The 13640-nt window shown below is 36.2% G+C and overlaps 1 protein-coding gene across 1 annotated transcript; it reads left to right on the top strand.

Moving 5' to 3' along the window:
- The first annotated feature begins 1610 nt into the window (after positions 1 to 1610).
- Positions 1611 to 11063, top strand: LOC149081745 (cytochrome P450 3A7-like). The gene is made up of 14 exons (XM_089237170.1): positions 1611 to 1779; positions 1887 to 1983; positions 3739 to 3791; positions 4035 to 4131; positions 5120 to 5236; positions 5768 to 5856; positions 5953 to 6098; positions 6543 to 6658; positions 6853 to 7018; positions 7134 to 7297; positions 8153 to 8241; positions 9951 to 10094; positions 10233 to 10395; positions 10745 to 11063. The coding sequence occupies exons 1-14, from the start codon at positions 1715 to 1717 to the stop codon at positions 10832 to 10834; spliced, it is 1596 nt and encodes a 531-aa protein (XP_089093296.1). The 5' UTR covers positions 1611 to 1714; the 3' UTR covers positions 10835 to 11063.
- The last annotated feature ends 2577 nt before the right edge of the window (positions 11064 to 13640 follow it).

Raw genomic sequence — 13640 nt, forward strand, 5'->3', positions numbered from 1 at the left:
TAGGAAAGATCTCGTTCCTGGATCGGGATAAGGGGGAGCTCGGAATAATCAGTGACCCCTGGTAAGTAAGTAAGTCCAAAGCGGGGGAAGGGGTCATAAAAAAGGGGTAAGAAATACTGACATACACTGTATATCTATACTTTCATATTCTTCTATATTTTTTAACCACCTGGTATATAGATGCAAAAAAAATGTGTCATAAAAAGTAAATACAGTCGAATCCCGTTTTAACGAATACCGTTATAGTGAAAATCTCATTTTAACGAACACTTTTCTAATCCCTCAAATAAGTTTACATAGGAACAATGCAAACAACCTGAAATTACTTTATAACGAAATTTTCGTTATAATGAAGTGATTTCTCCGGTCTCTTGGAGTTTGTTATAATGGGATTCGACTGTAATAGACCAAGAGGCGCAGTGGCCCAGAAGAACTATTTTTATAGTGAAACTTTTTGCTGCAGTGATACTCGATGTAACGATGAATCCTTCTACCACGATATTTTTTTCGAATCTTGTTTGGAATTGTCTTTAGTCTAATGCTAAATTCCTCGCGATATAACGGAAAATCTCCCTATAACGGTATTCTTTTAGGGTATTTCGAAACCAACTCAAAATCACCTTCAAAATATTTCTAAAATTCTTCATCTCATGTTGGTTCTTTCAAGGGTATTTAATAACGTTGGTATTTTACACTATATACCCCCCCCTATACCCTCTATACACTATATACCCTCTCTGTAGTACACAAAAGGGTTGTGCGAGAAACTATTTACAAATACAAATACAACGTCACAACAGGCAAAATACTCAACGAGAACACAGTGTTAAAACATGTAAATGGATTTTATTCTCAAAACTATTCACTAAAAATTCATTAAATTTTCTTTTTTTTGCTGTGAATAAATGTATATATAACGCATACATATGTACGTATACTCTATTTTTATACTTATAAATGTGTTTTATCGTGGTACAAGCAACGCCAATTCAGAAGACATGCCTACAACAGCATAAATTTTGTGACGCTTGATAACAACGCTACCTCTCGATATAAACAACGATAACCTACTCTAAAACGAAATTTTCTCTTGGTCCGCAAAGTATCATTATATCGAGGTTTAACTGTATTCAGTTAGGAAATTGGATGCATTCCTAATCCAGAGAATAGAAAGATTTTAACACTCATCACACAAAACTTTAGAAAACTCATTCTATCTGGTGAGTGCTATTTTAGTCATTATCTCCATCAACAATGGCCATAATCAGACGCAGGAATATTCCATTTTCTGCACTCAATAATGAAGCATGCGCTTTTTAGGCGGAAACGTGATCATAATTGATATTGTCGACAGAAAAAAAAAATACAGAGAGTACCTTAATGATCTCTCTCTGTCTGTCATTTTTATAAAATAATATCATTAAGACGGAAAATCTCATTTTTGAAGGACACACACACTCCACGCGGTTATACAACGTTATACATTATACATCAGCGCCATGCACGTGACTCAGTCGAAAATACGATTCTCTGTTTGGCATCACGTGGTACGCCAATCCCCTCTCTTCATATTCTCTTCCTCCTCCATTTTATTACCATAACAACGCAATCGCTTTTTAAGCGTGAAAGAAACAACACTCGCTCTTGGAAATATATTTTTGACGCTTTTACGATCTCGAGTAATCACTCTGCCACGAGCATTCGATCCGACTAGATGGATGCATTCAGTTCTTTTTTCTGGATTGTATTTACATTCCTCGTATTATGGATACCATACAAGTAAGAAATTACTGAGAGACTCGATTAATTACTTCAAAAACTTTTTTTTTTGGCGGGATACAAGCGTTAAACATTATGTGATGCGAGTTTTTCTCCTGTTCTAATAGATACTTGACTGCTCCAGAGAACCCTTGGAAGAAAGCAGGAATACCTGTGCTTTCCGGATGGGAATCTCTCCTCTCTGCAATTAATTTCACTTTATTCGTGAGTATTTTTCATTCAGTCAAGTTAACTTGAGCTGGTGAGAAAATTAAAACTATAGTTAGCATAGTTTTAATGAAAATTGGGTTTTAAATTAGGGTTGGTATTGAATTTTTATTTTGTGTTAATTATGAATGTCAAATATTTATAACGAAAATACTGTTTTATATTGTTCAGTTCAGGCACTCATTTGCCAACGTAAGCGATACAGATCCTTCGAACGAAGGGGGGGGGGGGGCGATTGTATAGTGTTCGGGAAGGGGGCAGATTTTTCCCCTCTATCCTTCCGCATGTGCTAGTAATACAAATTTTTTTGGGAAAAGAAGGGTTATTATACGTCTATATGTTCGCCAAATGTTTGAATAAACCTATCAATAGATAAAAAAAATACGGGCCAATAGATAACAAATACCAAGCTGCAATTGCTATATAAACTATCTGCAAGCCATAGAATTTATTTGGTTGAAGCTTGCAAGTATTTATAAAATCAGTTATTTTAGGAATTTGAATAGTCGTCATTCTGCTACTTTTATCTCTACTTGAAAAATATACCTGAAAGGTTATATTTCACTCCTGCGTATAGAGAGATCCTGAATATGAAACCTGTTGTCTACAGTGAAGATAATAAAATTTGGAGCTCTATAACTTTCATCGAAGAGTGCGAATTTATTCATGACGAATTTCCTTATTTGGCTTAATTTGTAATTGTTTTATGTACAAGCTACACTAAAAACGTTCGGTTAATGATCTCAAAAAGTATAGCACACAGAATATAAAAACAAAATACCTTTATTAGCCTCCAAAGTAATCTCCATTAGCTACAATGCACTTATGACAACGGATGTAAAGCTGCTAAAAGCTTTCTTTAGAATCGTCCGAAGCAACGATGTCACTCTTGCTTAGATGTCCCGTACGTCTACAAAGTGTAGGATTTCCATGAGTTCTTTGAGCCGGGGGAACAAAAAGAGGTCTGAAATGGCCTTGCTAATCCCCAACTCATCAGCTATCATTTATTAAAGTCAGTCACCGATCATCCGCAAGCAAAGCCGCTTGAAAGTTACTCTTTTAATGCAGCTCTTAATGCAGCTTTGTCCGCAAGCATCTGTCGCACTCGTTCGATGATCTCTGGTGTTCTGCAGGTTAATGGTCGACGCGAACGCATCTCATTATATAATAAACAATTTCTCCTTTCCGATGTGGAAGAATCAGTCGTAAACACACTTTTTACTCACTGCTTCTGTTCCGTACATTTTCATCAACAATTTATGGGTCAACATCGCAGTTTTCCCCATTTTGTAGCAAAACTGTTTACGCGTTGTTCCATTGCATTGTGGCACCAACTTTCAAAATCAATGTGTTGTGTGGTTGCCCGGACAGCTCTGGTTCAGCTTAGTGTTTTCGACGCTAGGGTGCAAATCTTAACGTGTCTCTCAAAGCGCATGCGTGGGTGCGCATTTCCAACTCACGTTGTTCTTTAAATATTGAACCATTCACCGAGCATTTTGCACGTACTTTGTGTAATCTGAATGGAGAGATAGAATTTCACACATCTTTTTTATAATGGAAATATGTTTTTGAGCACAACGTAAAGAAAATAAGTCCAACGATATCCGCTCGAAGTACAAAAAAATACGTGCTATAACAGGCTACTTCCACTGACGAAGGGGCTATAGTAGCCTTGAAACTGCTGTCTGGTGTTTAATTTTTGTATTTCAGCTATTTTTGTATTTTGTTTTATTTACTTAAATTTTATTCCAGCCTATGCACTTGGGAATACAACAAAACTACAAGAAATTCGGCAAACTTTTTGGGTAAGTTTCCACATTGAATCCCTAAAATAACTTTCTCAAATGGTTAATGAGTTACTGTACAACAGTGATCTCTCACTTATGTGTCGGTGCAAGGGAACAAGATAAAAGATGCTTAAGGGGGGGGGGTGTATAAGTGAATAGCATTATTATAGTATACCCCTGACAGAATATCGTCTTATGACTGAGAGAAACGCATAAATGAGAGATCACTGCATTAAATGGGGTTTTTTCTCTTCCCACTAGGTTGCATTCATATGGAAGCACAATATTATACACAGGTGATCCAGATTTGATTCGCCTCATTTTGGTCAAAGATTTCCAACATTTCATGAACCGTTTCGTGAGTATGTCATTAGGGAATATAAAATACATATGAATAAATTAATATTATTTATATTAATTAATATCACTCTGGATGCAAATAGGATTACTGATTTGGGAATTCTCATTCAGGAGCGACTTAGGTTTTCTGAACATTGTTCCGCAGTGATTTGAAAAAACTAATAAAATACTCGGTTTCATTTTTAAAAAGGCATCTCTGCATTCTCCTAAAGTGATCCTTCCACTTTTCAGGAGCTTAGTTTGTCCTGGACTGGAGTATGTCGTAAAGTTTTGGGGGCCATACATACAGAGTCATATAGACTTGGCTGAAAATGGGGTGGGGGTGCAGAAAAGAGCAACGTCCGCTATTGTTGGTACACGGGGCTTGAGCTGTGAAAGAAACTTGACTTTATAAATATGTTTACATTGGAAGAAAGCAGGTGTCAGGGGAGGTGATGGATGTGCTTAATATTTTCAACGGGATGGATCATGAATTATTAATACACCGTCAGTCGAGCGTTTCGTCAAGTTGACACCAGTATCGTTTAGTGAGGGACAATTCCAGGTAGTGGTGTCACAGAGTTTTTTCTAAAAGGGTTGTGAATAAATGGAACAGCTCGCCTCCGGTATGCTCTACCACAATTGACATATTTAAAAAAGAAATTCGATGTTCATAATGTAATTTATTGGGAAGCTATATCTCCATACATAGAAAAGGCAACCATACTTTTTGAAGGGCAGTGTATTTTATTTTATCATAATCATTTGTTCGTTTGTGTTGTATTTTAGTGTGTATGTGTATGTGTGTTTTCTCGTAATAATAGCTATTATTTCGGGTCGCTGTGTTTTAATCGTATTTGACGTCCATCTTTTTTATGAGAATTTTTTTTTCAGCCACCTCGTTGTGTATTTTGTCTGTTGTGGCCTTTGTATGAATGGAAATAAGAGTGGAACATGAAGAGTAGGAAAACTAAATGCAATTGTCTCTGACATTTCTCCTCATTCAGGAAGCATCGACTGGGGATCCTGTAGTCGACAGCATGTTGTCAATAGTGCATGATGACAAATGGAAACGAATAAGGAATGCTACGTCACCTACATTTTCTACCGGAAAAATTAAAAAGGTTATATGCAACGTGTATATATATTACGTATTCTTTTAAATACGATTCACTTGTTTTTAGAAGATATAATAGATAATGTTATTGACATATTACTGGTTTCAGTCATCAACTGCTATTACCTACTACACCAACTATAAGTTTATTAACCTATAATTATTATCATAACCTATTCATTCATGTGCATTTTTACCATATTTTATAACAATTTTATTGTTAAAAGTGTAAATTTTACTTTTAATCAAAAAATACAGCGATTCCCGTGCTTCTGGTTTCTTAAATCATTTTAGATATCAGAATGATTTTAATGATATCAAAATTGACGGAGACTATGAACGACTTATAAGTTTTTTTTTCTTTTCTATTTATTTAGTGATTACATTCATTGATGAGATGAAATTCATGCACAATCATTGGATTTCTTCAGAGATATTTTATAGTTTATATATAGAAGATTGTTTTGATTTATTTTTTTAAGGTGAATGGTTTTATGTAAATGTTTAGCAAATAACAGAATGAAACTGTCATTCGCAGATGACGAGTATTATTCTCGATTGTGCTGAAACATTATCGAAGAATTTAGAGAAAGATGCATCACTCAAAATTCCATCTGATATAAAGAGGTGAGTACATTGATTTTTGCACTTTTCTCCAAGTATATGCGTGACTTTGGCCTAATGTGGCATTTCGCATTACAAAGGCGTGTTTCGATCAAATAGATTCACGAGCGCCTTTACGATGGATGGTATCTCAAGCAGTGCGTTCGGCACGAAAATCGATTCTCTCAATGATCTGGACAGTCCTTTCATGAAGGCTTTTGCAAAAATTTTCAGCCGCATGGGACAAATAAGGACTATATCCTTGAGTAAGCTAAACTCACATACTGTGAGTATTATTGGTTTTATTAGTTTCATAAAATTCTATTTAAATTTTCCTTTCATGTTCTTCATGTTTTCACAGTTCGCATAAAACCAGGATTCACATCATTTTCAAAGAAATGTTTTCAAGAAACATACTTGGTGCAATATTGAGCTGTAGACTGAAACATCAAAAATTGAATATTTTTTTTAAATTTGAACTAGTAGTAAATTTAATGTTTTGCGTGAAAAATGTTTCGAAAAGTAATGTGAAAACATTCATGTATTATATTTTTTTAAAGTTAGATGTCCAAATTTTTTAAAACAAAGAAGTTAAAGAGAGATTTGACATTTCAACAAACATTCAAGGCACATTAGGCAAAATTTTTATACTGCATCGTACTTAAATGTGTATTTATTGTATTTTAATTTATATCTTCATCAATTTCCAGTATCGTTCAACGGCTTGCTGAAGTTTCTACATTTAAATCCATTCAATGTGAAATTATTTGGTTTCTTCGAGAAATTGACTAGAAATATAGTAGAGGAAAGAAAGAAGAGTGAAGTGGTAAAATATAATGGTCATGTTTAAATTCAAAATAACTCTGACTATATGCATTTTAAAACATAAATTAACATAAAATTGTTTAATTTTACTGAAGGACATACTGAAAGGCAAGCTGAGTTATACAATAACTTATAACGTTTAATACTATATCATGTTGATGCCTTTCTTGACAGTTTATTTTACTCTGTCAACAGCGAAGGAATGACTTTTTACAATTGATGTTGGATGCCTCTAACTCGAGCTGTGATGCAGATGATGATGTCGAGAAAACTGATCCCTCATCTAACGAGAAAATTGTTGAGGAGACGTCTTCACAAAATAACCAAAATCAGGATAATGCCGTACCTAAAGAATACAAAGGTATTTATCGACTCATCTACTGCGCATTTAAGTATCATCCGATGCGTCAACGTGTACGTCGACATTGATATTTCTCGATAATATGAAAATTGTAAGTTTTATTATCATTTCTCAGGTCTGAATGAAGACGAAATGCTGGCACAATGCATGGTGTTTTTGATTGGGGGGTTCGAAACGATTGCTTCAACGATCACGTTTGCGCTTTACGAGCTAGCATTAAATGAACACATTCAAGAAGATCTCATCTCTGAAATCGACGAAGTTCTCCGTATGAATCAAGTAAGTTTGTATTAACTATGCATGATTCAATATTTTTTAACAGAAATGGTTTAATGATCTCTAATGATCTATGTTTCAAATGTTTTGTCAGTTAGACTAGCTGTTTTAAACCTTTTTATCTATCGTGACAACACTTGATGTGATGACTTGATGACAACATTTATTAAACTATCAAGATTGACTGCGCATGCACATACCTTAGCATTTCTCTAAAATTCTGCTGCGCATTCAGAAGTGTACCAGAGATGATATCTACTATTGGTATTCGACGCAAACGCGGCACATGAAAATCACGTGATCAGTTGAAGTTGGTTTTCTGTGGTTCCCTACTTCAAGGCGCGAATGCGAACCGAATTCTCCTTTAAAAAGTCTCGCTACAGAGAGCGACAGACCTACAAACAGTAAAAATTTAATTCAATCATAACACATCGCTCACATCACTTCAGAAATATAGATGGCGGCACTGAAAAATCAAACACAACACTACGTACGTACTCAGACTGTTAGGTACACGCACAGTTACACTTCCGACACAACTTACTAGGTAGTAAATCACCCATAGATGGTGATAGACCTGAGTTGTGTTAGGTTTGAAAGAAAAGAAGATAAGACAGCAGTATATAATCCGCGCTAAAACATTCGAATCGATTTTTTTTTTTTGGTGAATTAATCACCAAAATTATAGGAGATACATCGGAAAATACCGTAATAAAACGCATTCGTAAAACAAAAATGCATAGAATACTGTTGTTGATTAATGCTTGAAGTTCATAACAGATTTCATGCTTATCGAAAAATTCCCTTGATCTTTTTGATATTGGTTATATCAAATTTGGAATTTTTTTCCCAATGTAGAAAGAATTAACATACGAGAACGTGCAAAACATGAAGTTTATGGACAACGTCGTTTTTGAAACGCTCCGGAAATATCCGCCAGGAACTTTGTAATTGCAATTTTATTATTCCTTTTTTTTCGAATGCTATTTCATGATTATAGAATTATGATACTCGGTTTCATTAATTCTGATAATTTTATTGCAATACTGAAAACAATTTACTTTATTTTGTACGTTGTACGTTGTTTTATGTGTGTATTATAGGGACCTCTATATTTTCATAAAAGACTGGTGTTTCTCCCTTATTTTAATCATACACTTATCAGGACTGTTATCATCGATATTTAAAAAAGGATAGTAGAGAGGCTGTATCCAATTATCGTCCTGTGAGTTTGACGAGCTCCCTCTCGGAAATTTTGAAAATTATTATCAAAAGGCAATTGGCGAAGTGGATAGACGAGAATAATGAATTGTAAGATAATCAGCGTGGGTTCGGGAAGGGAAAGTCATGAGCAACCAACCGCCTTTGCTTCAAGGATCACGTGACCAGGACTTGGGGAAAGGCAGAAACGTCGACGTAGTTTATCTTGATTTCCGGAAGGCATTCGATCGGGTCCAACATGGCAAACTCTTGTAGCGTGTACGTGAGATTTGGATTGGAGGTAACTTGTTGAATTGATTAGAATCGTGGTTTTGAGAGAAATATATTGGTCACAAGGGTTATGATCAACAAAAATTTTTTGACTGGACAGGTGTGAAGAGTGGAGTCCCTCAAGAAAGTGTCCTTGGGCCCATTACATTTTTCACTTTTTAAAAGGGTATCGACGGGATTGCCAGCAAATTGTCAGATGATGTAAAGCTAATCGAGGTAGTCGGGAATCCAAGCGATAGGGAGATGCGCTAGACGGACTTGAATATCATTTCGACATGGGCAAATGAACGGAGCTTGACCTTTCGTGTTGATGAGTGCATGTTCTCTCATTCTGGTTCTCGTAAAATTATTAAGGTCAAGTTCGCATGTTTTTCATTCTCGCCACTTATAGATTTAAAAATAAAATAAATTAATAATGATTTGCTCGATATTAATGAGTGTCAACCTACGTGTTACTTAAGAGTTGAATTGTATAACTATCTATGCAACTGATTCGGGAAATGTCATCGACGAGCTTTCTGAACATTGTTCAGCGATGTTTAAAAAATCGAATAGAATGCTCGGTTTCATTCTTAAAACGGTTTGTTCGCGTTCTCCAAAAGCCATTTTTCCGACTTTCCGAGGCTTATTCCGTCCCGTACGGAAGTATGCCGTAAGGTACAGTATTGAACACCATACCTACAGAGGGACATAGACTTTGTTGACGGGATGTAGAGAAGAGTTATGCTTTGTCATGTTGGTACACGAGCCTTGAGCTATAGATATATTGCATGCCGCAATCATATTTAAATGATTCTGACTATGTTTACATCTAAAGAACGCAGGTGACAGGGGGGATATGATCGAAGCGTTTAAAATTTTCAACGGGATGGATGGGATGGACCATGAGTTATTAATATACCGTTAATCAAATGCTTCGACAAGGGGGACACCAGTATCGTTTAGTGCTGTGGTTCCCAAGATCAAGGCGCGAATGCGAGCCGATCTCCCCTTTAAAAAGTCTCGCCACAGACATTTTGCCTATTGTGGCCTTAGTGTTTGTATTTGTATAATGGCTCATGAAAGTCTCATTCCTCTTACTATATATACAATTGGTTTTTATATTTTACATCAAGCTAAACAATATGTGTGGGCATATTATTTTCTTTTTTTTTCTCTCTTTTAGTACACAGCGAATGGCACAAACAGATTATAAAGTTGGTGACACTAACCTTATAATACCGAAAGACGCTTTAGTGGTGATTCCAGTGTATGCATTGCATCACGACGAGGAATATTTCCCAAATCCAGATACGTTCGATCCAAACAGGCGAGTAAATACCTGCATAATAATAACCTGCATGTAAATACTCCTGCATGAAATTATATATCAGTACTGGATTTAATACACGGTGATTTTTTCAATGCTATCATTCATTGTTTTTGTGTTTTCCTGTGTATTATACAGGTTTACAGCGGACGAGAAAGCCCGGCGAAATCCTTACGTGTACCTGCCGTTCGGAGCTGGTCCGAGGAATTGCGTCGCGATGCGTTTTGCTCTGTTCGAAGTGAAGCTGTGCTTAGCTTATCTGTTGAGCCGGTATCGATTCCGCAGATGCTCAAAGACGCAGGTCAGTACTATATATATTTTTTCATTAACCTATTTTTTTATTAAATAATAGGTGGCGGTACATGTATTTTAGCGTCCAAGTGACGCAGCGGTAAGATGCTCGTCTTCTACTGTGAAGGTTACCGTCAAGGTCCTCGGGTTTGAATCAAAAGCATAGAACGTCAGAAAAAAGTTCTTTACCTAGCGAGCCTAGATGGAGTCTTCATTTCCCACCCAGCTCCAGCGGTTGGAAATTGCCGTATGGCGATGTGACCTGAGTTGGTGTGCGGTAAAGTAGTATATGTATTTTATCGTCATCGTACAAAGTTTCGTAAGTAATTTTTTCATTCATAATTATTACGTGCCTGTAGGTACCTTTGGAGTTCCCATTCGCGCAACCTCAACTGGTAGCAAAAGACATTTATCTGATCCTAGAAAAAAGAGAAGATTCGGTCATTTGAATACCATGTAAAACGCGAACTACTACTCTGAATATAACAATTAATTAATATTTATATTCTAATTCCTGTGAAATCATTTGTGTGAAGAAAAAAACAGTTATTTTTTGTTGTATAAGTGCAAGCAGATGTAGACCTTGTTTTCAGAACTTTGATCTGCTGTATGGTGAATTGATAAGAACAGCTTTAAATGGTGTTTCTCGAACGTTGTGCATTAAATACATTTTTGTACAAATAAACTGTAGTATTTTTCCTTTTTACTTTTTCCACATTTTGGCTTCCGTTTTTTTAAAAAAATAACTAATTGATTCATTATTATTGAAACAAATACAAATATTTAAATGACGAAAATACAAAAATTACTTGAAACAATACAAGCAACTATTAAATGAGAAAGTATTTACCCTTCAACAATAGATAGACGAGGCGGGTGACTATTCCTAGGTAGACGGGAATGGGTCTGCGTGCCCCCTTAGCTTTTTCTTTTTCCGGCAATTTTTGAAAATTTTAATATCTTAGCGCATGAATGGAATAGGGTTATAAAACAAAGAAGTAGTGGGTAAGACCATTAATCCAATAGTTTTATTTTTTATATCATTGATTTTTTAATCATTCTGTGGAAATGACCCCTTTTGATGTGCGTCAGGGTTGAGGAAACTCGAGGCTGAAGGATTTCTATTTTCTATATTACCGATAGGATTTCGGTGTTTTATTGCGCGCTTCTACGTTTGGAATAAGAGCAACGGATCCGACACTGCATTATTTTTTTCGCAGTTGGAAGCACCTGACGATGTTCTTTCTGAAGGGTTTGAACCAAGATTGTCCAATTAGATTTGAAAAAATTCTCATAATTCCAACGTATCTGTAAGCAATGAGGATCTTGTGAAATAATTTGAAATCCTTGATGTCTTGTAGACGAAGAAGTGTCCCATGATATTTCATACACTTTCATCTGCAATAGTTTTCTCACTACCAATTGACGGGATATTATTGAAATCTCGGATATTTATGGCATCAAGTTGAGGTTTTGGTGTAAGACAACGTTTTCAGTGGTGGCTTCAATGTGGTATGTGTTTATTGTATCTAGTATTATTTCATTTTTTGTTAGCTGAGACATTGATGGACGTGTGATTCCATTCTGATTCACATATCCATGATCTGTTGACAAAAAATTGATTTCGAACGTGCGGCAGAGCAAGCGTCGGTAATTGCAGCAGGCAAACAGAAAACTTATGCAGATTATTTCAACAGGCGAGCTGATCTAAAAGAATTTCAAGTGGGTGAACAAGTGTATCTGCAGACTCATCAAACAAACTTTACGCGCAATGGACGGGACCTCGGGAAATCGTTGAGTTCTGCCCTTCCCTCTCGTACAAAGTGAAACTGCCAGATAGGAAAATTCGGCATTGTCATGCTAACAAAATCAGGAGATATTTTCCGAGAGTGAATGCAGTAGGAATCATCTTCGACGATGATCAAGAGTTTGGGGAAATCCAAGCTTCACGTAGAATCAATTCTGGATATCCATCGGCAGATATTACCTCCAAGGTTGACATGAATCACCTCCTAGTGGAAATACAGAGTCAATTAAGAGACGTCTCCAACATCGAGACATATTTACTGGAAGGGTACAGAAATCAAAAGTAGGCGGCAGTAAAATAAAACTGGACCCTGATAAAGAACGGAAGAAGCCATATGGTTTACAGGATTCCAGAAGCGTTGAAATCCCAAGTCGATGCCCAGATAGATGAACTTATCTAATTAGATCTGATTGGAGAAAGTTCATAAGAGAGATTGCTCATCCTTTGGTCTGCGTAAATAAGAAAGACGGGAGATTACGTCTGTGTATTGATTACATATGTCTAAACGCCGTAACCAAGACTGATGATTTTCCTACGGAAGATGCCGTCCATCTAATATATAGTATAGGGAAAGCGAGTATTAAAACCACTTTGGATTTGTTGAAAGGCTGTTGGGCAATTCCTATGGAAGAAGGAAGTCGGGATCTGACCTCGTTCAAAATCCATCGAACCCAATACTGATTCAGGGTGATGCCCTTCGGATTGAAAAATGCAGCAGCCATTTTCAGAGAAAAAGGAATCGAGCAGTAGATCAATATTAGGATTTCGCAAGGGCATACATAGACAACAATGCGATATTTTCAAATGATATGGGTAGTCATTTTAAACATGACATCATCATGGAGAGGTTGAAAAAATTACGATTTACTGTGAATCTGTGAAAGTATGACTTAGCAAAGAGCCAAAGATTAAATACCTTGGACTATCATAGGCTCAGGGGAACATCAAGCAGAACTCAATCTTGCGGGGGGGGGGGGGTGTAGTGTTCTGTATGCGCGTCTCCCAGTAAAACCTTGACGTAACAATACGGCATAAGGCTCAAGACCGAAAAAAGAAGGAATAAGCTTCAGGAAAACAAAAAATCACAAGAATTGGGATGGACATTCGAAATTAAAAAAAGGGGAGAAGTGTGTGCGAAAACGATCGAGTATATATATATATAGGATCGTCGTCTTCAGTGTACGTTCTTATTCTGATATTTTTACTAATAAATTCCTGTTTAAGTTTGTCGTGATGAGTGCTCACTATTCGCAGAACCTAGAACATTTTCTTTCAATAAACTTTGCTACAGTGACACTCGGTGAGAAACGATAATTTATTCTAACACGATTTTTTTTTTTCGAATCTTGTTTGGAATTGCCTATAGTCCAATGTTTTATTCCCGTCGATACAACAGTAAATCCCTCTATATAACGGTATTTTTCTACGATACTAAATGGAAATCATTA

This window comes from Pholcus phalangioides, unplaced genomic scaffold (assembly GCF_987345545.1).
Source record: "Pholcus phalangioides strain wild (caught in Gottingen) unplaced genomic scaffold, Ppha-v1.0 ptg000009l_1, whole genome shotgun sequence".
NCBI classification, from domain to species: domain Eukaryota; kingdom Metazoa; phylum Arthropoda; class Arachnida; order Araneae; family Pholcidae; genus Pholcus; species Pholcus phalangioides.

Bases quoted from the DNA above. Each gene is read 5' to 3' on its own strand.
- LOC149081745 (XM_089237170.1), top strand. From the start codon at position 1,715: ATGGATGCATTCAGTTCTTTTTTCTGGATTGTATTTACATTCCTCGTA. The intron at 5,857-5,952 runs GTGAGTACATTG...TCGATCAAATAG, and splicing joins ATTCCATCTGATATAAAGAG to ATTCACGAGCGCCTTTACGA. The intron at 8,242-9,950 runs GTAATTGCAATT...TCTCTCTTTTAG, and splicing joins AAATATCCGCCAGGAACTTT to TACACAGCGAATGGCACAAA.